The 25,296-nt window shown below is 44.3% G+C and overlaps 1 protein-coding gene across 1 annotated transcript in view; it reads left to right on the top strand.

The window, feature by feature from the left end:
* T265_11661 (hypothetical protein) overlaps nt 1–24,283 on the top strand; it is a gene marked incomplete at both ends in the record, with an annotated part of 40,743 nt that extends 16,460 nt beyond the window's left edge. The window contains 7 exons of the mRNA XM_009178373.1: nt 234–512; nt 3,866–4,044; nt 14,362–14,537; nt 15,459–15,632; nt 18,883–19,040; nt 23,138–23,252; nt 24,142–24,283. Coding sequence (XP_009176637.1) covers nt 234–512; nt 3,866–4,044; nt 14,362–14,537; nt 15,459–15,632; nt 18,883–19,040; nt 23,138–23,252; nt 24,142–24,174 — 1,114 coding nt within the window. The remainder of the gene's footprint in view (nt 1–233; nt 513–3,865; nt 4,045–14,361; nt 14,538–15,458; nt 15,633–18,882; nt 19,041–23,137; nt 23,253–24,141) is intronic.
* Nucleotides 24,284–25,296: the final 1,013 nt, after the last annotated feature.

Genomic DNA, 25,296 nt, shown 5'->3' with positions numbered 1-25,296 from the left:
CCTGAAGGAAAAAACAACTCAGAGAAAATCTCAAGTGATTGGACTTTGGCGGTGTTTAGGCTGTGCAGCTCGTGGCTTGCACGAGATTTGCCGGGTCCAAACCATGCAGCCTGTAGGGTCAGCTCCAGAAAACAGCTAAGGTATGTTTCCTTTTGTTAGATATCCACGTCCATGCAAAGTGCTAGCATGACAAATACACAAAAGTTTGCTCAATTCTAACTTTCGCCATGTAGATATTTCGCTGGTTGGGCCGACAAAAACCATGGAAAGACGATCCCCTTGGATGGTGACTACATGTGTTTTACGCGACACGAACCGATTGGTGTATGTGGTCAAATCATTCCGTGGAACTTCCCACTGTTGATGCAAGCTTGGAAACTCGCACCTGCTTTGGCAATGGGTAACACGGTCGTGATGAAAACTGCAGAACAGACCCCACTGTCGGCAAATTGGGTGGCCCAGTTGACCAAGGAAGCTGGTTTTCCCGATGGAGTAGTCAACATTGTCCCTGGGTGAGATACGAAAATCGTTGGTTTGGTAATTTACTCGTTAGTTACTCTGAAATAACCACAGAGGCGTTTGAGGCTATATATTACCACCTCTAGGGTCGGTAGCTTTGTAAATCGGTCACTAAGCTGTTATGAGACATTTGTAGCTTTCAGCAGGGATCTAATTCACCGAAACGAAACACACGGTGCTCTTGTACTGATTCCCTACAGGGATGACCAAACTTAGTGGCTTTCTTCGTGATTTGGCGCAAAGAAATTGTAAATCAGCTTTCTTTGCTTGCAGATCGGATTTCACGTTTGCGGACTGGGTGCCAGCTCAAACCGATAGTATCGATGCTGCTTCAGAATATGCTGAGCCTGCCAGATTGAATAAAGTGCTTGGTGATCATGGATGGGGCTTGTATGATAGTGTAGCAACTTCAGGCTCACATTTAATATATATGCTGGTTTCCGTGGGCTGTAGACATAAGTTTGTTTTTACTCGTAACAAAACTAACCCTCAATCAATGAACATAACTAGACGTGACTAGACTACATAACAGGATCATTTGGGTCAACAATCTTATCCATCGTTATCATTTGTCAGAACACTGACCATTTAGGGGGTATTTTCCTTCCAGGAATTCATCTCATCAGACATACAGTTTACTCCTTTGAGGTGAAATTTTCTTGGTGGTTTTTTCCTAAAGGGATCTAATCGTGGATAAAACAGACAAATCATCCCCAAGAGAGACTAAATTCAACGGACTCCTCGATGCGTATTTCTGGCAAATTGCTAGAATGGAACGACCACACTCCTTTTCCTCTGACAGAGAGGCTGAGAGGGACGGCTGTTGTGAACTACCTTCTAGAGGGGACTACTCTTGGTTGGTCTTTGAGACCTGGCCGTGGTCAGGCGTTCTCTTTAGAGAGTGATAGCTACACCACCAAGAAGTGGCTCATTATGAATACCTTGGACCGTTCAGGATATTAGCAGAACATCCGAATGGTCAAAACCAGATAGTGTTGTCTGAATCGTATATTTGTTTTCGCTCTCCAGATCGGCCGTTCGGCCCGGTTGTCTAAAGGGATAGCTCGTCAAAAGTGACTCCTTGAAGCCTCTGTAAACAGTTTAGCTTACTTAGAAAGGATCACTTTTATTTGGTCTTTCTGCGTGCTCTGATCGACCATGAACGACGTAGTATGCAGACGGAATTTGTCTTTTGAGGTCCCCATCAATCTGGGGGAGAATCCCGGCCCTATTATGGTTGAACAGCCGCCGTATATGGTTCAGATATTGTAAGGAAACTGTGTTTATACGTTTTATATCTTGGTTTTTCGGGGAAGAAGTTTGTTCGAATTAAATCTCATTGGACCCTACCGAGGTGGTCTTAGTTCAAAGAGAAGGGATGCGCTCTCTCTTGGAAGTGAAAGGAAGCTTTTTGGTGGAACTATGTTGTAGATGACTGGCTGGCACTTGGTACAATTTTTTATCATCAGTGGTTTGATCACAGAAGGCCTGCTTGCGGGAAGCGAGATGTGCGACTTTGCGTGAGCCTAAGAATTCGATGTAAGCTGGAAGGAATATGACCGATCGAGCGATGCTGACATCACAATGGACACTGGTATAGCGCCAGACAATGGGCTATTGCTGTCGACCGTCCAGTCACGAAAACGTGGGGGTCTCGAACTCGCTACCTGTCTACTAGTTTGAACACTAAACTATTTGGCCATCCGAACCGTCAAGAGCTGCTTGTGACCAAGACAGACGTTTCACGTTACTTGTTTTACGTCATCTCATGGGAGCACGTGATGACGGCGAACAGGATTCCGGCCGGAAGATGGTTGTGTGTACCGAACCGCACCCCGTCAAGTGGCAGCGACACGCACATAGGTGCCCTGAAATCATGATGTTCGATCATCATGATGTTTCGATCTTATCGAACGAATCGTTCTCCCCAACACGTTTGCTGATCCGGAATTTTTCGAGCAGCGTATGCTGTTTGCATTCAACTACTTATGGGCATATTTTTCGAGGTATGCTGTTTGCATTCAACTACTTATGGGCATGGCAGACTAGGAGGAGGAGGCGCTATCTAGAATGTCCCTTCAGGGTAGGTACCAGGGTGCCCACCCTCACTGCTAGTTCAGTCTCATCGTTGAGCTAAAGAGGTTCTCTGAAACCTCACTGTTGAGATCTCAAGCGAAGACCTTGTCGAATTAAAGTATGCAGGCTGTATTATTGAAGAGGGGGATAAAGCACAAACGTTGCTAGGAGATTTAATCAAGGTTTTCCAGTTCTTCAGCACGTCGCTCCCACAATGTGCCAGTTATTGTTTCGTGAAGTAAATTATTTAGAGATGCCTCATTGGCCTCAAGAGAGACACTTACAGTTGTGTAGCATTGAACATATCTCGAAAGTTGCATTCTCCCTCATATTGTGACAAATGGAGTCAGTGCACGATTGTCTGGTAAGAATTGCGTTTACGAATTTGCACCATTGCTGGCATCGGTTAGACCTATCATTGGAGGACAATGTGGAATGTAGTGTTGTAAATTCTCCGCGACTGGCCATTGAGGATGGAGGGTCAACAAAATCTTCAGATCGTCGACTACTGATATCGCAGAACCATAGCTGAAATCGGTTGGACTCCATGACTTCGGAGTGACGTTTTCGAGAAATGGGTGTTTGGTGAGGCAGCGGGTACTTCACTTTAGGAATGCATCCAGCGCTACATGCTGATATGCCTCGGTCATGCTCCACGCATGACGAATTGCCGCCTAATAAGAAGAGTTTTTTGTTTTCCCAGTTTTGAATGGTAAAGACATTGAGGTGGACAAAACACAACAGATGCTATGAGGGGTCTGGTTGGTGTTGTTGGTTGGATTCGTCTCTCAGGACGGAACCCACATGACAGTCCGTGTGATTAGCAGATGAGACTGAAAGGTCTCCCGGCTAACCTATGTTCGACCATGAATTACTGGTATGAATGGTATAGAACAAGTGATGTGGAGCGTTTCCACTCGGAAATTCAATCAAATTTGACAGCAGTGGTTGTAGCGGAACCGACCCGTTACTGATTGCCCTAGTGGTTCCGACCCTTTCAAAGGCACAAGGTCTCAGAGAAACAGGGAACCAATCACTCTGAACCTTGGTCCCTGTAGCACTTCATACCAAAACGTTCATTAGCAACTTAATATTGCCTCGAAATACCTCTCGACTCTCGAGTTAGCTCTCAGTCGTCCACTTTGAATAAATATCACATTTGACCAACCCACACCCATCCCTGCAACTGGGACCATTTACTATATTTCGTGCGTTCGACGATTTTTAAAAAAATTGCACCTCGTTACAATCGTCTTAAAATCGGTTGCAGGTTCGGTGGGACCGCAGGTGCAGCTCTCGTGGCTCACCCGGATGTAGATAAAATCGCTTTCACGGGATCGACCGAAGTTGGAAGATTAGTGGTGCGAAACGCGTACGAACACGGCCTGAAACGTTTCACCCTTGAGTTAGGAGGCAAGAGTCCACTTATCGTATTCGGCGATGCTGACAGTAAGTTGGTAGATTGTTGGATGTTGCTTACTCATTTCATAATCCGGTTTAGTGCCACCTTTTGACATCACCGGGACAGTGTGTTCGAATTCTTCTAGGTCTTAATACGAATTCAACGAGATCTAACGATCCTTTTTTCAGCACGATCTTTTTAGACCTGCACGCACACCGGATACTAGGTAACGAAATTACCCGAAAGCTATCCAGATGGACGGCTTGCTTCAGCCGGTGCAAACAACGTCCGTATTACGCGTTCACGCGGGACGTCATTCAACATTTAATTTCTCCCTGCTTATGCCAGTTACCCGTATGTTTTACTTAAATCGAAATTGGACAGACTTCTACAAATCCACCCATTGTATATCAGTTTGGTTTTCATGAGAGACTCAGCGGAATATCACCTATGCCACCTTACGTTTTACTTTGTATGATTTTCGAGATGTTGCAGCATATTTTCATGAGGGACACCACTCACAATTTTTCCGAAAGCTCTCCGACCGCCCACGACCGGTTTCACCATTCTTAGGACTCATAAGGTAGGCGGGAGTTTCGTGTCATAAATGAGTCTCATTACAAACAGAATGATATGCAAATGACTGTTTTGGTCGGAATCTGTCCAATCTGGGTTCAGGAAGAAACTCGGGGAGTGAGTCTATCTGATTAGTTGGCCCTTAGAATGACGAAATCGGTGGTGGGCTATCAAAGAGTTTTCAGCAAACTTACGAGGAGGATTATGCTCCTCATCTATTGTTCGCAGCTTAACGTCCTTTATCTGGTTGCTACGGTTCTTGTGGATTAGCAGAATAATTTAAACTGTATGGAGGTGAAAATTCAATTGCGCAGCAGCATGCACCGGTAAACGGTCACACTCAAACCATGTGTAGCAGATGTACGAGATGCGGCAGCGAAGCATCGGTGTTGAACACTGATGTCATGCTGGCGATGATGATGATGATGATGATGATGATGATGATGATGATGATGATGAACCACTAAGGATGGGCTTGATAAGCTCGTTTGTGGGTAAACCTCGAGTCTCAATGCTGCTGTGTTGTAAGCGGAATAAGTCCTCCAGGAAAGGAGGAGGACTGTTCAAACAAAAATGGTGAAATGAACGAAAGAAGACAAGTTTGAAAGCAAACGCAATCCTTATGTAACGGCATTCGAGTGAATAAAAATAGGATTTTATTGTGGTCCAGCAGAGTTTATCCTCATTAGAAAAAGAGCGTTATCCGCAGCATAAACCGGTTTATGCTTGACTGACAATGAGGTGGAGTGACTCGATAAAACCAGGTCAGATTTACATGGCCAGATCCTTCTGTGTTTGTTGACAAATCACAGCTACCCCTGTGATGTTACCGTAATGCATACCTAGTCAATCGAACAAATGACATCTTGGAAAATTTGCAACTGAAAAAATCCTCAGTGGACATTGTAGCACCAGTTGATTTTGCTCATTCGTGTTCCCCTGGGCTGCGTGTTAGATCAGGGAGGGTTCATTACTAGAACGATTGGTCTATAAGGTAGGCATTTTCTGTGAGGATGGCGCCTTTTAAAACTGAAGCATATTTTTGCAATTTGAACTTTTTTGTGTTCATCCATCTGCCATCATTTTGGAGTTACAACGAATCGACCTTGCTCTTTTTAGTTGTTTGCAATCAAGCTGGAAGTCTGTTCGGACAAAGTCTAGTCTTTGTTTCCTAATTAAAATCCTCTTCGAATAGTTTCCTGGAAAACTGTGTTGCGTTCCAAACTAAATCCACCCTGCAAATGTCTGGAAAAACTTCCGGCGTCTCGGCCGACAAGTGGGAACGCGCTATCGGTGGGAGCGCAGTAAACTGATCAGTGTTGAGTATGAGCAACGCAATTTTGTTGTATAAACTTGACACGTTTGATGAGTCGATTATAGGCACCGATGTTGTCTCCTCGTTTGGTGGCGCAAACGAACAATCCCATACAGAATAACAGCGAAGTTAACGGAGAGGAGAGCTTAGAAGAGATGTTTGGTATGAAACACACATGTACGTTTGGTGCAGTAAGTGATTCTCTGAAAAAATCCGAGCGAATGCGTTCTAAAGAATTGGAGTAGTGAGTCCCATGTGATTGTGCGGGTAATACACTTTCCGGTTGAATAGTAGCGAAGTATCAGTGTTCAGCACAAGCTGTGGCGTCGATGACGAAGAGAACGGGGAAGAATGGTAAACTTTGGGATCCTTGCTCGACTACAGGATCCAAACGATAAGTCACAATCTGAAATCCACCGGGGAAATGTTACCGAAGGTTTCCACCATACACTCTCCTAATAGTGGAAAATCACCCAGGATACGTAGAACGTCCGAGGATACACGCGTTGCGAGCAGCCAAAATCGCAAATTGGATGTGCTGTACGCCTGAACCCAAAAAATGTCACATTCGAACGAAGAAAATAACGAATTTTACGAGCAACGAACAAGGATGCAGAACATACTTGTGTCCGTTGGAATCAGGTCAATGAAACGGTAACGAAGAAAGGTTACTCACAATGTGTTTCCAATAACAAATATTCGGTTAGACCAAACAACCACTGGTATGCACATCACGATGTGTTGCACATTGAAATGACATTCGAAGCAACCTTTGCTTGTTTATCTCACTTAACTTCTTCACTGAAAGCCTGATCAGAATTTGTCACATCACCCAAAATGTATTTCAAACGTACGGTCCTTAGGCTATATCAGAAGGCGCTCGTTACTTACAACAATTTATTTTCCCAAGCATGGTTGTTGAGCAACGAAAATAGTGCCAACAAAATGCTTCGAGTTCGATGCCTAAATCAAAATGTTGCGGGAATTAATAGTTAGCCAAACTAGTTTTAGGCGCTTCCGAGGTTGCGTGCACTTGAGTAAAGCCCAACAAATCACATATCCATCAAAGGCAACCATTTGGCACATGTCTGAGATATTTGATCATGCCACTCAACCGCCCCTCAAAACTAACACAACTCACGTACTCTACATATTACGTCTAGATGGACTGTAGAGAAACCCTACAGCGACTTATTTGTAACGAACGACTGCAGTCCATACGAGGCAATCTAGTGCTTGGAAGACCCTAGTTCAAAAGTACATGTTGTCCGGCCTGACAGTGTTACGATCGAACACCGCGGCCGGCGGTTAACTGGAGTGCCTGAAAGGATTGTTCGAAATAACCAGAGGAGTGTACCAACCTTTGGGTACGTGTTGGCGTTGAGTGGTCATCATCAGTTGCTGTGTATTACGGCGGTGACTTCCGCTTCGTCCACAGCTGTAATTCCGGAGGGGTTCCGCTGATCTAACGTTCCATGGTAATTTTTATCCTACAAGCGGCTTCAAAGTCTGCTGGTTTTCATTTGTTTAGCTGATCACTAGTAACTAGAACCTGTACAATATCACCTGTGTTGTTTGATGTATTAGGCCATAAATGTCCACCCCCAAGGCTGTCTTCTATTAGTAACTCAAGAAACAAAACAGGGGTAGCTTCGCTTGAAGGAAACTACCCACAAGGTCTCTGGAGACTCTTCGGCAGCGCGCAACCGATTTCGTCCTTCTTGTGGCACACCAGGTAGACACAGATTCGAGTTTCCGTCAACCGTATGTTATACTTGAGCCCAAATTGTATGAAATTTGTGAAATGATACCCATTTGCACACGCACTTTGTTTTACCGGGAAACCCAACTGAATCGTGGCTGAACATCTTTGGTTTTCAGCAACCGTACACGCAGTTTTCTTGAAGAAAGTATGCTGGAATGTTGTACCAACAGAAACAAGAGAGAGCCTCTGTGCGACACATTTAGTTGGATTGTGTGTTACCTACAAGCTGCTCAGCTAGGATTCAGTGGAGTATCTCGTTAGAACCAAATTGGTGTGCAAACATCCGAAAGGCCAGCGAAGAGGCCAAAAGGTCAACTGTCTGCAGCACATTCAGTCGACGAATGTGTGTTGTCTACGAGCGGTTCTGGTTAGTACTTCGCGAACATTGATATTGGTTTGTCAGGCAGTAAACATCCGGGCTGCGAGCAAAGAGGGCAATCTCCTACGGCCACAATTTGCAGCGGTAGGGAAGCCCGTGTGTGTTTACAAAATCATCATAAATAGCGGGTGCATAATAGAGAAATATTCACCATCCCCGCACATCGGTCCTAAAAACATGTGAAGGCCGACTTCAATAATGAACGCTACCAAAAATTTGGAGAGTGAATGGAGAATGAAAGAAAAAGAGGCCCGATACTTAGCCGTGTATATTAGTGCATGCACCCTGCCTCCCGTCTGATACCAATCCTTGCTTAAGAGGAAGATTGTCAGGCTTTGAAGATCGGAGCCGAAAAGCAAATAAAACATGTCTAAGAAACCACTCATAACCCACACTCTCGCTCGATCACCAGTGCAGTGAAAACTGCCAAAAATACTCTCAAACGAACAACCCATCGATCTTCATTACCGCCGTCTTGCTATCTGAATTTTGTTGCCGTTACGAATGATGGAACAGTTTAGACAATGTGTTTTAAAAATATGCGTTCACCAGCCGTTGTACAGTACAGTTGTGTACCCGCGCCGTTTTCACACGAACCCCTTGCGGTAGCGGCTAATCAGTCATGTGATTACAGTATTCGAATCACCTTGGTCATGACCAAAAGTGGAACGGTTCCTAGGTCGATTCCCGTGTGTGCTCCTGATATGAGCAGTAAAATTGTGCGTGATGACGATTTGTATATGCGAAGAGATCTCCGACGTTGCCTTCCGCGAAAGGACTTGAATATCAGTTTCACGAATGGGAAGAAGTTGCTGTTGCAAGACAACTTCCAGACATATATGAAACACGATTCAACATTGATTCAGAATTTCGACAACAAGCGTCGGTGGACCAGTTGGAGGACATCTCGAATGGCTTTCTTCTTTCGTTTATGAGGTTTTTCGGGGCTGATGATCGACTGCGAAGTTGGTTGAAGGCCGTAAGAATGCTATCACGGACCGTGAGGATTGAGCTGTGTCAACCTCGTCTTCGGAAACGGTAGACGACTACGATCCTTTTGATCTAGTTACTCGACACGGTGATGCAGTATTATACCCAACCGTCTGACTTCACAGCAAAGAGCTTTCCTCCCTATGTTTAGCCTACTCAGGGTGATGCCGAAAATCCAAATGTCCAAGTAAACCACCGTTTTCTTCGGCTGTATTGCACCGTAAGACGCCAAATCAGCCAGCAGTTCGGGGGCCTCCACCATGTAGTTCGCAACCCAAGTGAGGATCGCAGCTGCGCCGACCAAGCTTTACAGAAAAGAAAAAGCACAATGAGGGGAGGTTAAAAATGTGGAAATATTAGCTGGATGAGGAATTCAAGTTTTAACTGTTATCATCAGTTAAACTCGGTGCTCTGTATATAATTATCGTTATGCTTTCGCGTACTACGGTAGTTTAAATGCCATCAGCTCACCAGAACACAGTCCAGTGCGGGCGAAATTATAACCTGGAGTCAAATCAATAACCAATCGGTCGCATGTGTGAACTGTTGCCTTCAATGCATAACTCCTTTCCCAACCACCCACCTAGAAGTCCATTGTCAGTCCTGTATTTTCAAACCAATTTATCAGCTCCCGCCTACAATACGTAGCTACCTACCATATCTCCCCAGATCATTGGTGGACCAAACTGTGGTAGATAACCGCTGTACGACAAGTCCACGGTTTTTACAGCTGATGATGGTGATTATGTGATCTTGAACTTTTAAGTCATCCAATAAAACGAGAGACTCAGTTGAGTCTGTCGTGAAAACCAAATTGATTTGCAAATGAGTTTATTTCTCAAAAACAGTCGAATTTGGGTTCAAGTAGAACATAAGGGTGACGGAAACTCGGGGACTGCGCCTACCTGATGAGACCCAAAAGGGCTCAACCAGTAGTGGGCTGTCGAAGAATTTTCAACAACCTTGTGAGTAGTTTCATTTATGTAAGTTTTAATGGTCTCCAACGTTGATGTAGCTCACTCCAGGATAATCATACCTCTCCATCGTGTGTCGTTGAAGTGAAGGATTGATACCTTCTGGGGTCTTGTGCACCTCACACCGTAATTTAGAGAGGGATTGCTACTCAGGCAGCGCACAACATTCAGTAACCATCCGAATGTATGATTTTCAGCGAACCAACACAATCTAATGAATAGCATCACCAAAAAACAAAAAAAAGTTTAGAAACACAACAAACATGAAATGGTTTTTATCCCTATTCACAAGAGTAAAGTTGTCCCGATTTGTCTGCATCTATGTACGCAACACTGCAGGGAACCACCAGACCAAAGGCACTGGTGACGGGAAAGTTGATTGGTCTATGCATACTGGCCAGGGGAATGGAGGCAGTTAAGCAAGACTACGACGATCGTTTTGCTGTGGGTCACAGAATTCCTCGCTGTCATGATTTGTTCGCAAAGCTTGGCAGTTGAAAGGCCAATAACGAAGGCCAGCTGAGTATGGCATTCGACTGAATGGTTGGGTTGAGGTAGGATGGATCGCCTAGCTTTCTGGAGTCGCGAATTCGAGGTTATATTTTAGTATTCAGAACATTGCTCAGCTGAGCACAGTCTTGTGACTTTGTCTGTTTGCAAAAAGTGTACTTCTGACATAACTCCAATAATACACCTTTGGACTGGTTAACCTATTCCGTTTCGTACCATGTAGTGTGAATGGGCAATTTACTCGGGGTTTAAATAACTTGCTGGTTTGTGAAGATATCCAAGAGAAAATTATCGGTACGCTCCATTACTTCCCAGTCTTACAGAAGGGCACAGTTTCATGCAACAAACTATCGTCCCGAAGAAGCCCAACGAGCTAGAACCAGCTGTAGAGTGCAAAAGGTGTCACTGGGCTTAGCCGAGCCCATAAGCAATACAACAAGGATTGTTTTCCTTCGTGAGCAATACAGAATAAACCATCGGTGTCAGCAACAGTCTCCAACTTTCTGCCATGTCTCTACAGCTTTCCGCGCATCGAAACTGTGGCAGCTGGAACCAATATGTCCCTGGTACAAGTTTTGCAGCTGATATACTGACTGACTATACTGGCGACTGTCTATTCTCTTACAAAAGTTGTCATGCTGTGCGCTAAGCCAGTTATATTTTCCAAATAAATGGAAAGGAATAGATAAAAAAATTTTCGGGTGTAAACCGACATCTTCTTCTTGTGGTTAAAATTCAGCAACAGTATTTTGGTAGATCAGCGTCTTCGTTTTGCTGGTAGAAAATCTTCCGGTGTGAACTCATCAGAAATCCCTATTGCCGATACATAGGGTGCATTTTTGCCCTCGTGTCAGGTGGCTCGAAATTTGCCGTCTATCCTCTTGCGAAATTTTAGGCAAACCTATCCTGGCATTCACTTTTGAGACGTAGACAGATGATTCTTCTCGTTTTTTTGGATTTCGATTTTACCAGGTTACCGGCGGGTTCGTCACAGAACTGTGTCTAGAGACAGCCCACGTGGACTCTGATAGTTTTGTGCCACTAAGACGAAAAATAACTCTAACACACCCCTTAGCGAACTGAGCTGGACTGATCTGCTTGAATACCGTATAGCAAGCCTCAGGTAAGAACCAATGGTTATCCAAATGGACGGATAATCAAGAGTGTGGTTCCAGGAACTGCCAAACTGATAATGACAACATCTGCTAATAAACCAATCTAATTGGGAATACCACAGAAAAGCGATATACTTGGCAAACGCTGTCAACTCCCGTATCTTCCAGCCTAAAGCTGTCACCTTGACGTGGTGGTCGGGCTTGAGTGCTGCAATGATCCCGCTGGCCACGCTGGCTGTAACTCCTTTCCCTAAGGTGCAATCGTGCCAGGGAGGCCAAATGGGAACAGTCACATCCCCTACTACGAGTAATCGTGCTACAAGGCGGTCTGGGGGTAAATCGTACTGTCCTCTACAATAGGAGTAGGTGTAAGATGTTTCCTCCAGGTGACCAGCATGTCCATATTTATGGAAGGAGCGACCTTCCCCCGAGGAATACGTCGAAATACGTTTGAAGCCAAAGAGTTCAGTGCTGCCCAAAAGGCACCTTTAGAAAAGGCAGCCCACATTCTGATCGCCCAATGGTTAGCCGTGACTGCCGTCGAAATACGTTTGAAGCCAAAGAGTTCAGTGCTGCCCAAAAGGCACCTGCTGTGTGCAGCTGCTTATTCCCTGCCCCCTCAGGTTAGGCCAACCCCCTATAGCTGAGTAGGTCAGACTATTGAGTCATCGGCCTCGGGCAGGGTCCCCAAGGAAACCCTTCATCCTTCCACTGCCTTGTAGGTCAGAATTTTGAGTAAAAGGCTCAAGGTGGAATACTTCGATCAACCCCGCCCTCGACCTGGATAATTGGGAAGTGTCATTTACCCGCGCAGTTCGCTGTTCACTGATGTCCCTCCCCAACCCCTTCCCACCACACAAGCAAAGGACACTGGGTAATTTGACTGTCAGTTATCGGACCGAAGGGCCTTAGGCTCCTCACTGCCTATTAACAATAAACAAAGTAACACCCTTCTAAATCCAAGAAATCCTCTCTATGTAGGAGCTTTTAACGTACGTACTCTATGTCAACTTGGCAAACAGGCAATTCTAGATGAAACCTTGTACTCCTTTGAAATTGATATGGGCTGTCTCCGAAACACGCACACAAGATTCAAGCATGATTATGCATCTCAGAACGCCAAGGATGAACTCACCTCTTTCACATTCCTCCTTCAGTGCCCTGTGACTCAGAAGCAATGAGTTGTGGAATATATAGCGTGGGGACTGCACTTAACCCCAGAGCTGAACGCGCTTTGCTGGACTGCATCCCAGTGAACAATCGTTTTGGCGCCGTCCGATTATCTACTTCAATCAGGCTCAACGCTCCTGCGATGCCTATTTGTAGTGTAGGCTTATCCCCCAACGGACTGCAGTTCTGATACTGATAGAGCTATCCGGGCCTATTCGTCAAGCAAAAACCGCCAACATTGTGATCACCACCTTTCTATCAACCTCTGTTGCCTGGTTATTTTAACTGCCGGGTCGATAAGAGCTGTTCGTGTTTATAAATGCCATCATTTTATCCACTGGTTATGTTTTAGTGACACTGTGCAACTAATCAGTCAATATGTATGTTACTAGTCCGTTGTCAAAGGGTTTTCAGCGAATTTATGAGTAGTGTGTTGCATCTAGGTTCACCTGTCCTTTTAAGGCGGAATCCGAAATTTAGTCGGAGTTGAATGCCTAACTTTTACGTTGCGATCGGCTGACCAGTGGTACGTGTAGGTTGGGTTTTACACGGTAATGTTTCCTCACATCGCATTTCAGCTCCCACAAACTATCCCTGTCAAACTGAAGTGAGCTCTAATTTCAAGTTGACATGATCTTCCACCGAGTTTAGTGAATGTTTATGTTGATAATAGGGAGTGTTGCTGAGACGCAGTACGCGTTTCCAAGGTTGGATTTCTGAAGCCGTACCCTTATTCGGAACAATTGCCTTCTTAGTACGTCAGGTACGCTATAACATCGGTAGGTCAAACAAATAGATAATTTTGAAGTGGCAACCGACATTTTACGATCTAAATGATCAGCAGTTCAAGGTTTTGACTTTACCCTCTGTAAGTTTGACTTAGTCTTTTTTCCAACAGATGCGATATCGCAAGACCTGGTCAATAGTGCAGTCAACCTTTCTTCAAACAGATACTCGCTGAACTGTATCCGTGTGTGTTCAATTTAAGGTAGGGATATCAATCAACAAGCATTATTTTAAATAGCTCAGACGAATTAATAATCCTGAATCACTCGGTTAACGGCTGACGACTCACGAATTGCTTTTGTACAGACTTTTTGGTTTTATCTCTTTGTGATTATAGTTGGTTTAAACGACTGAATTTCGCCCGACCATCAAACTGGTAGGTGAGGTCTTTTCTAGCTGTGTGTGTTCCACTTACTGATTCATCCATTCATTTAAATATGCAGTTGGTTTTAACAGCCCTAATCCGGCTTAAGTTTTTTGAAAACAGGCGAACATGCTCCACTATCTGTTACTGGTAGAAAAGGAAACTCACTCGATTTTACGAAGACTGCGACAACCAAAGTTCTGGAAAAATAAATTGACCAATACAAAAGCACCCCGGGAATCAACCCACTCAATAAGCTAATGTCAGTTTGTCAAGGTCGTAACAGTAACATCGTGTACCGTATTTTGGCCTTAGGTTAATTGTATCAAACAACCTATTCAATACGTGCCTGTGTACACATAATGCGCGGCTTTCTTCACACTTTCGGTTCTCTATCTGCCCTTATCTACTGCGTTTCAGTGGAGCTGGCGGTATCCACGGCCAATTTCGGTCTGTTTTTCAATCAGGGCCAATGTTGTTGTGCCAGCTCGCGAATCTTTGTCGAGGAATCCATTTACGATAAGTTTGTTGAGTACAGCACGGAGCATGCGAAAGCACGCGTTGTGGGAGATCCCTTTGATGTCAGTACTCAACAGGTAACTTTTTATTCCTTTTGGTCTGCCTTCCGTGAGAATTGATCGTTTTTAACTTAACATCGCTTCATGCACGTGAAGCGGACTACTCCAAAGGGAGGAATTTTCTTTAAAAGTACACCACAACGTCCTCTGTCAATCAGATCTTGGTGGGCTAGCCCTTTTTCCCATAATGTGACTCCACTCTGGTTATATATATGGCCATATAGTTGTATAGCTATGTATAATATATTGTGTATACAATATAAATTATATACATTTTATATTATTAGAACGTTCGCTTTCTTGCGACAGCCGTACCCAGCAACTGAATACCTATAGGTTTCTTCTAAACTGTTTGCCTTCTAGCGTCTCCTTCAATGGTAACTTTCATCCATTAGCAACACGAAGATCGTTTGCTTGTTGGCAACATAAGGTACACTTATCATGTTTGCTCCGCAGAAATCGGTTCAGTACTCCACTTTGCTGTCCCTGTTTTCTATCTACTCGGGAGTTCCACCAGTTCGTGGATGTCTTCCATGGTCATTCTGTTTCAACACCGAGCACTGTCCTGAATTATCAGTAGTGAATTAGTTTGGATGAATATAAGTTGATATCACGGAATGGTCGATTCGGCATGACCTCAACCGTGTAGCCACCTCAGGGCGATAAAAAAGGGAAGACAAGTAATTCATGCTTGTTGAAGATAATTGACGGCAAAAATATAAGAATGACATTCGAAACTGGGAGGCATTCCATTCATGATAAACACATTACTTATTGGGAATAACTTTTAGATGACAGTGTTGATTGTTTTCTATTAGTTTGTCGTATTTGAGAGACAATGTACTAAGAAGGGGCTATGGCACTCCTACATTGCTTCGTTTCTACCGCCCTTCCTGATTACCCTGTTGGCTTCATTTTGTTCCCCCTCCACCTACGCAGGGCCCGCAAGTCGATGAAACTCACTTTAACAAGATAATGTACTACATTGAAAGCGGAAAAAATCAGGGCGCTCGACTCTGTACCGGTGGTAGTCGTGTCGGCTCCACTGGTTACTTTATCCAACCTACAGTGTTTGCGGATGTCAAAGACGATATGATTATTTCCAAAGAAGAGGTTAGTTTATCCGAACGATCATTTTCAGGTGTGCGCTAGTTTTTTTCCAGCCGCCTATCGATTGTCCCAAGTATAATGGGACACCCCCACTTTTCACATTACGAACAATTTCGTCTCCCATCAGTTTTACACCCAGTTGTGGGTTTTATAGCAATTGCTGGTGATGTGGTTTTACGTGCACCTTTTGTTGTGCACTAATCCGCAGTAAACAGTATGGACGTAAGGCGGCTTAATGTGATGTGGAATTAATTGAGACCAACGAATTCTGCTAGTATCTCGGTTGTTCGCTTCAACTATTTTCTGTTCCGCGCAAAGTGGTTTTCGATATTCCACTTGTTTCAAAAGGTCCTGGAGAGCTTAGTACGGGAGAGTCCATGTTTCAGATGTTCAAATTCTTTGGCCGCAATAGATAGCACGAACACATCTGCTCATGTGCGATGAAATTCTACCCGGGGCTAATAATCATACCACTTGTTGCATAAATGTAAGTTCATCGTGTGAATGATGCTTACTTTGAAAGCATTGGGGCGTTTTGGAAAAATCCTGTTTTGTGGTAAAACGGTCTCTTTGTTTCCGGTGGAGCGCTACTCTGATAATAGGTGGTAGTGGATCACACTGCCAAAGCGTCATCACCCGACATGTAGAAACCTCATGTGGTTTGCCATTCCAGATCTCAGATTAGATACACAAACCGTTAACAAAATAGGAAAAAATGTGGATACATAAACTACCAGGCGGGTTTCAAATTATTACAATGCAACAACGTAGTTTGGGCTGCATTACTAAGTCGACCACCATTTGTTGTCCACAACATCCACAATACCTTCCCACATTAAGAGCCGAATCAATCAGTCAACCCGTTTTAAACTTCCGAACTGGGTTACTCCTGAATTAAATTTAGCCTATATCCTAGCTGTGTTTATCGGTCATCGAGTATGGTTCATTTGTCGTTGAATGTCAGCTACGTATCGATACTTTGATCCGATCCCATATCGGAATTTGAAATTCTGGGTGATTCCAGTGTTCACAATGGAGAGTGACTCCGTTGACGTGTTATGCTATTCACAAGGTTGCTGACACTCTTCAGCTGCCCATGATCAACGTCACCCTACTTGGGAACAGTCAATAGTTCCCAAGTTTCCGTCAACCCAATATTAATTTGAGGCCGTCTCTATGCGGCACATTCAGTTGAAAAAAATATAAAAAACGCGTGAGGAAAGGCGACACAATCGTCTCGAATATCGTCCCAACAAAAACCTGAGACAACTTTTGGACAGCGCACGAAGTAGAAAAATATCATAGACGAGAGTTTCATATGGAGCTTGATGAGGTCACCCCCCCCCCCCCCGCTTCTCGCTCTAAAACCATCTTAAATGATGCGCCTCGTCCAGTTGAACCCGGACTGCGACGGCACCATTACTCAAACTCGAATATTTTGAACATAGCATCTATCTGATCTAAAACCATCTTAAATGATGCGCCTCGTCCAGTTGAACCCGGACTGCGACGGCACCATTACTCAAACTCGAATATTTTGAACATAGCATCTATCTGATGACAATGCAAAACCCAGCCCTCAGGTTTTACATTCACTGGTTTGTCAAACTGTCCCATTTTCTTTTCCGTCGACAACTTCTCTCCTTTTATTTTGCATTCTGAGGATAGTCTTTTGTGTTTTGCGTGGATTAGTTTTTAGTTTTCGTGTAACTGTGTTTTTTTAGAAGATCCTCGGTTTTTGCTGCAGCATTTCTGATGACAGCAATCGACTGCTTACCGCTTTTTCACACCGTAGAAGCAGTTATTCTCAGAGTAGCCTGATCGTTCGTACCTGGTGTTCGTAACAGAATAGCACACAAATATTTGGAGGTCTCACCCGTGTTCCTTGGCACACGATGACGTCGGCGCAAATAACAGTTGATTTACTGCGATGGACAATGTGAACGTTCGATATACCGACATAAATAGATCGTTTTTCGATCAGTCCAAGCAGTCAATCGCAACTTCCCGCCTACTTTCTTCTTATAGCTGGGCCGTCCAAAAATTCACAGACCCTCCCATCAACAAGACGAGGCTGTTGGCGCAATCCATGTCCACTTCCTGTCATTTCTGCCAGCTTATTCGGCTACGTTGTCCTTTTCTTAGTATTTTATTCCACTGCCTTTTGGAACTCAACGTCTTCAAAACACCTGGCCTATCGTTTTCGGGCAACTGAAAGCTGGCCTTTTTATCCGGTGGAAGTTCGCATGCCCTCACTTTAAAACGGGGCTCTCAATGTGACCATGATTATTGACTTCTTTTTGTCAAGGATTCTGACTGGATTTCTGCTCAGACAACACGGTGATTCGTTATTACTCCACTTTATATACTCAATACATGGACTTACATTGTTTAACTCTAGGGACCACTTCATTCTCCTTACTTTGCACTTTGCTCTACACCGCTTTTTCGTGGGTAGAAACCCCACCCAAATGGTAGCGGTTTCCGTCATGATGTTCCGTCTAACGCGTGAGATTTAGTCACACCGGCACGCCCTCAAACAGTCGGAGCTTTTCGTTCGCTTCGTGAGAAGCACTTGCTATTTGAAAGGAGAACCGTAGTATTTTTTAGTGCTTAACGAGCGTTCCGAGAAGCTCCACGTCGCGCTCAAATGTTTCAATGGCACCCATTCAGTGAATAACGACACTGTTAGGGGCTGTTGTTACTTGCTGAACAGTCCTAGGCTTCCTGCTCCGCCCCCACTGATATTTCAAAAAGCACAGTAGCTTCAGACGGCCGTTTTATGAAGACAAAGATTATTACAACCGTATTTATAGGGTCATCACAGAATGCTCCTCAAGGTCGTGCTTAAATCTCCGTGAGGGGGTAAGAAGCATCGAGCTAAAAATTCTCAATCCAGATTGGCTGACGTTCCGACCAACCAGGGCATGAGTTGGTTTCGTCCGTAGTCCGCACGTGACATCCGTCCAATTGACGTGATGTTCGGTTACTGGGGGCAGCTGACCTCCGGACAAGGCATTGCCCTTTTTGGCCTATGAATGACTTGTCTTTTACTTAAGTCTGCAGTTATAAGCTGTCGCCTTCCTTGCATGTCTGTGCTCTCCCCTCTCGAGCCATCAGTAGTTTGGAACAGTGAATAAAATAGGAAATGTTGTCGTAGCACCAACTATTTATGTTCTCTTGAATTTACCGGACAGATTGCTGTGTCATCCCACTTACCTCCGCTTTCTTCTCTCTCGCATTTGGCCCGTAGATATTTGGACCCGTAATGCAGATTACCAAGTTTCGCACTATGGATGAAATGTTTCATCGAGCAAATTCCACAGAATATGGACTAGCTGCTGGGATTATTACGCCAGATCTGGACAAGGCCATGTACACAATGCAAGGCCTTCGTGCAGGAACGGTGTGGTATGTAGTTTATACCGTGGTTTACGTACTTATTAGCGAGTGGTTGCGGGTTTAAGTTCAAAACTATGTCGTTTCGTTCGCATTCTTTACACTTGGGTCTATATTCAATATTTTTAAGACTCGAATTTCTTCTACAGCACATGCTTAGTTTATTTTTTTGCTATTCCATGTACAGGACTGTAACACCACCAGATGGGGATAAGAAAGATGATCGTTCTGCCTTGACATCCTTTCGGTGCCTAGCTGCTATGCCATTCAAAGGAAGCACGAGGGCTGGGACACTGCCAGGTTGCCCGTGTTTAGACAGGGGAATTTGAGTGGCAGAATTCGCTTTTGAATCACGGACCTTCCGATCAGTAAAGGTGCGCTCTAAACACTGAGCCATCTAGCCTCCAAATGAGGACATGCTCACAAGAAAAGAATGACCCAGCCTTCCTTTAAGACTGCCACCTCTAAATCCCGAGAAGGACCACAGCGTGCCATCGTCCATTTAGATTTGTTATGTGGCATACATACATACGTTATGCATCTGTCAGGTTCATTGCGATGCTTACCCAGTTGATTCACTTATATCGTGAATGTAATTCAGCACTACTCACTCGCATTTTGTTGTCTATCCAAGCTTCACAAACTCCATTGGACTGAGAACAAATCAGCAGGTATTTTTCAATTCTCTGCCGTTGTTTCAGACTGTCCTGAGTACTCCATTGCTGGTATGGTTTGAACATCATCATCCTCGTTTTGCTTCCAAAACGTTTTTTCTCCTTGATGGACGAGTAGATTGAGTGAGGGATACAGCTTCTGTGATGATGACGGTCCGTTCGGCCTACGTTTTCTACGCCTCGTTCACCAGTTAACCCTCTAAGAAACCCCAAGCTTTGTAATGCAAGTGGACAAATTTTCGCCATTGTTGGTTTTTCTTATATCTTATATCAGAATGTAAACATCCACAACTCTGTAGTCCCTGTGGCTGACTGGTGTTAGGTGGGAAACGGATTCATTTATGAGCTCACCGTTATTTAACCTATGGATGAACACGAATGGAACGGTGAATGGAACGGTTTAGCACTTGGATTGGTCCCTTGGACATATATTAGAACGGAGTTGTTCTTGGAGAGCTGGAATATTGAAGCTCCTCACAATAAGAGAGATGTGAGTGTCTTAGTTTTATGATGGCCCGTGGTTGTCACAGTTCTCTCTTCATCGAGCACTGTGCCGCTAGGTGGGTGGTAAATGGCTGCAACAAGGCGATGGTCACCACTCACTAACACGAGACTGGAATATCATTAATTTCTAGTGAGGATTCCTGCCCATTCGTGGTTCGATGGGGTGCAGCCGCAAACAACAACTCACTCGCCCCTTGCTTGTGTGTCCCGTCTGATGAGCGATATTCCAGATGAGGGTATTTAGAACCCTAATGGGTTTGAGCGATTAGATATGACGGTACGGTAGTATGTAACTATCAGGAAGGTCATATTCCTGAAAGCAACCACTGGATGCCCGAAATCTACTGAGACCCCCAGCTCCGCTAGATGCTGACTAGACAGGCAACTCCTCAAAAATATACAGCCTTGTATCAAAGCCAGATGGCGTGTGTCAGTGTTGGATCAAGTTCAAACAGCGTCTCCCCAATAAATAGCTTGAGGCCGTTGCACTTTCGCCTTAGCTTCTTCGGAAAACAGCTGTTGTGTTCCGGCACTAGGCACTGGAGTGAGATCAGCAGTCAGATACAACAGTGACCAAAGTGCGCTGGAATGACATATGGTTAGAGTTAGGTAGTTAGCGTTGAGAAGTCCACACAGCCTTATGTTTTGTTTGAGCCGGTCACTAGCATTCTTTCCTACCGTGGGTTGCTACTGAGGGTCATTGGAAGTGAGTCAGAGACTTCACCTATTTGATATGGGCCTTCGTATACCCTGCGGTTTATGTTGCTGGTTCCTACCGGATGGGAACCTAGTTCGGTAAGATTTCTGATTTGACTAGCATGCCTTGAGTACTTCACTCAGGCTAGCCTTGAGTATCTGCGCCCATTTCATTTGTAGCTGGTCGAAACGAGGTACGTAAAGCACCGGTTCCCAGCATGTAGTTAGTTTGCGACTAATTCTGGATGGATTTCCATTTGTTGCAGTCACATCGGTAGTTCATCTTTTAGTTAGGATATTTCAACTATGGTGATCCACACACGGACATCGGTTCTTTCGGTTTACTGGGTGGATGCGGCAGCACTCTTCCAAGTAGCATCAAGAAACCCCTCATGGTTATGTCCTTTTGAGTTGGTAAGGCGCTGCTAGATCCTTTTTGACCTCTTGGAACCGACGGTCACTGCATGCAACCCGAATCCGTTGACGTCTGCGAAACCAGGTTTCTTCTCATTAATCTTCCTGGAGCTTCCTCGGTTTGACGGACACGTCGATTTTTCGACGTATTTTGGCTCATCGAGTTTCGTTTCAACTCTCCTAGTAGCATGTGTTAAAGAAAGTAACTAGTATCGCGCAGCGGACTTCGCGACAGTTGAAGTTGGACGTATGTGTATAGTTTTCCTGGAAGTCCTCAAGCCTTCTACGGAGTGTGGTGGGCATTGATTGGCTCGGAATGAGCGGCAACAACTGAAGAACTTGATGGACAGCTATTGATCTTATTTTGATATAATATGGTATTTATTGGGTTGCTGAGAGTGCTTTGACAACCCCCTGTCGGTTTTGCTCTTGTTGGGGCCAATCAGTTAGGTCTAGTCCGCGAGTATCCATTTAGGTAACCGGTGGTGAGATGAACTTCGTGGATGAGCTGTTTGAAGTCATGGGTCGTTTCAGACCTAGTTAAGTTGCTCCCCCAGTACCCCTTAGATTCGATATCCACGTTAATATTGGGTTTACTTCGTTCTGTAGCTTGTGTAGTTGCTTTCCGAAGTGTGTGCGCAATTAATGTCTACTTGACTACAAAACATGTTGCACAGTGGAGGTAACAACAAATGTACCATCATGGATTTTTCGGTCTCATCGAGATGTATTCAATATTCGATTCAGTGGTAAACGCGAATTTTAGCAGGAACCCAAAAGATCTTCAGAATTTTCTCCATATACGAAGGATTCTCCATTCAGGTTTTTCACTATTTTTCACTTTATTCGTTCATTTAAGTGGTTAAGTATGCGTCCCGACTCGCGCCATATCAAGAACGTCTATGCATTCACTGTGGGAGGATAGTACGGAGGTTTTTCAGAGTGGAATTACGTCTTTTGCATTATCGTCACATGCTGAATGATGTTTCCATAGACTTATATGCTTAACATCCAAATGTCAGTCTTGGCAGCTGCAGACCCGTTCAGTCTACGGATTTTCCAAGCTGAGAGGCGCAGTGAAATGTAGTTGCAAAAGTTGGCTTTTATAGTCTCACAAAGACAATTAGTCTGAAGGAAGAGTTTATTTCATATTGAGCATCCTTCTCGACTGAGACGAGATGGCTCAGTTGGTTAGAGCTCACATTTACTGACCGGAAGGTCCGTGGTTCGAACCCGACTTCTGCCACCCGACTTCCCTTTCTAGGCTCGGACAACCTGGCAGTATCCCATCCCTCGTGCCTTCTTCGAATGGTGGGACAGCTAGGCACCAGAATGGTGTTACAGCTGAACGATCTTTCTCTACAATTATTTCCGTTTTGTTTCAAACGTACTACTCAAAGCTTATCAGTTCATCGGTCACCATCGAACAAAAACTATTGGTGTCGCCGGCCATCTTGTGCTCGGCTCATTGCTGTTGTCTCTGGTCCGTATATCCAATGGACTTCAGTATAACAACGGATAAGGCGGCCTGTCCAAAGCGCACTCAGTAATTAATACCGTTCGGCAAACGATCCTTTTGTTGCCTGGAGACGAGCGGTGAGCAGTGGGTGTCTTCCCAAGTAGAGTTAAAATTCGATCTGAAGATTCTCAATTGACTTTGCCTCTGATAATACATTTGTTCACAAATTTGTCTCCGCACGCTAGTATGTGCATGGTCTTTTTAGGAAAAATCAAATTGAAACTTGCTTACTTATTTTCGTTCAGCAGTCTGAAGCAGATGAGAATCACTTCGTCGTTACTGTGTTTTTCTTTTCCGATCAGGATCAATTGCTACGATGCCCTTGATTCGGCAGCTCCATTTGGAGGCTATAAAATGTCCGGTCTGGGGCGCGAGTTGGGAGAATACGGACTGCAAATATACTCAGAAGTAAAAACGGTAAGTTACCTACAGACATGCTTCACCACTCATGCTCTGTGTGGTGCAAAGCCTCGTCCAAACGGCGTGACGTGTGATATGTCGTGTAAATTTTCCCCTAGGATTCTGGTGCTGCAGTAAAATTGTCTTCCAAAACATGGCTCCAGCGTCCCATTGCGTGTTTTAGCGAAAGCACTTGAATTTGGAAGCGACCAAAGTGCCTAGTCTTCAACCACAGAAGCAATTCATTGTAACGAAGCTTTTGATTCTAATCCTCCATTGAGAACTCAGTACCGCTGAACTGAAGTGAGTCCTTCTTGATGGCGACTGCGATAACTAAGCTCTCGGGTACACAAACCCCACCATAGTTTGGAAGTACCAATTGATGATCATACAAGGCACAGTAACTCATTATTTTTCGAGTTCTCAGTATTCATCGCAAAAGAAACTTTCTCAAAGATAATTTGACGTGTTTATTGTGCAAGTGTGTCTAGATGGAGCAAACCGATTTCTTCATTTGTCGTTTAGCTGATGTAGGCTTTCGAGTAGTGCACAAGTTTACCATGCTGTGCTATGTGTAAATAACGGATCCACAAGACTGTGGAGTTATTTCAGTCAAAATTCAAATTTTTCTGCCAATTTCATCATTTCTGTTGGGAGTTACCCGAATGCATGCATAGAAGGAATGTTCTTGTCGGTCACGCTTCTACGTCGACCAACTCCCCGAAAGTGGTTCCTCGAAGGAAGTCCTGATTCCTCCCACCTCACTCCCAGTTTGTTGATTAATGTTGTCCATGCCGCTGTTTTTCTCATACATCCCATTTCGTTTCTCAAAACTTCATCAACCGGGAAACCTTTGTTTGGTAACCAATCTCCCACCATTACTGTACTGTGTTCCTCTCGTTTCCAGGTCACTATGCGTTTGTCTCAAAAGAATTCGTAGATGGAATCTTCTAGTGGCTTTTGCGAATATCTGCTCTGTTTATTATTGGCACTTACGGTTTGCTTTTTTCCATCTAATCATGGTTATTTGATTCTACAATAGACCGGGTTATTTTGATAACTGCCCGTCGTTTTTGTTTACATGTAGTCACCCGTTCATGTGAATGGTGTGAACATCGTACACCGGTACGAACATTGGGATGTGTGTGATAGAGAAAGAACAACAGGTCGTCATCATGAGCAGACGACTGTGGGTAAGTTTTCACGAGCTACTTCATCATGCTACAGGCTGAATTTGGGGGTTCATCACGGGCCAACAGCCATAACTGCTAACAAGAGTTTTAATACTGTCTGATTCATGACGCCCTTGTAAAAACACATCCGTCGGCTGACTGAAGTGAGATCTGAGCTCAGTTCGCGGGAGCACAGGGCCAGTGAATTCGGTTATGCTTGATAACCTGCGGAGCGCAGGGTTTTGATTGGGGTACGACAAGTAATCTTGCCGAGTACTATGGATATCATTATGGTATATATGATGTTATAACATCATTATGACTTACATTTATACGTATATGCGAAGCGATAACCGGTTAACTCACCATGTCAAGAGAATTCGCCTTCAGCTCTAAGATAAAATAACAGCAAAATTTGCTGGCCTTATACGATTGTTTCAGTCAGAGCTTGACGAAGTCTTGGTCTGCTTTGATGTCAACTCGATGTATACCAATATCCCCAAAGCGGACGCTGTGGAGTTAGCGAGAAGACTTTACTGGAAGACACGACGATGCAAGAACGAACTCAACTCTATGTAGACGGGATAGTTGAAGGCATAAAGGTATGCCCAAATCTCAGTCACTTTGTTTTCGGATCAATTATTTGCTCTCAAGAACAAGGTTTAGCGATGGGATCACCAATGTCCCCAATTTCGGCCAACATGTACGTGGGAGAATTTGAGCAAAAAGCTTTAAACGGATTTAAGTGTGCACCAAGGGTTTTCTGGCGTTACGTAGATGACACGTTCGTTGTGATAAAGCGGGATAAGGTGAACGAATTGTTTCAATATCTGAACACTTTGGACCCTCGCATTGAGTTTAGCATGGATGTAGAGTCCACATCGGGTACA

This window comes from Opisthorchis viverrini (assembly GCF_000715545.1).
Source record: "Opisthorchis viverrini unplaced genomic scaffold opera_v5_543, whole genome shotgun sequence".
In the NCBI taxonomy this organism is placed as follows: Eukaryota; Metazoa; Platyhelminthes; class Trematoda; order Opisthorchiida; family Opisthorchiidae; genus Opisthorchis; species Opisthorchis viverrini.
This window is presented reverse-complemented; position numbering and strand designations above follow the sequence as displayed.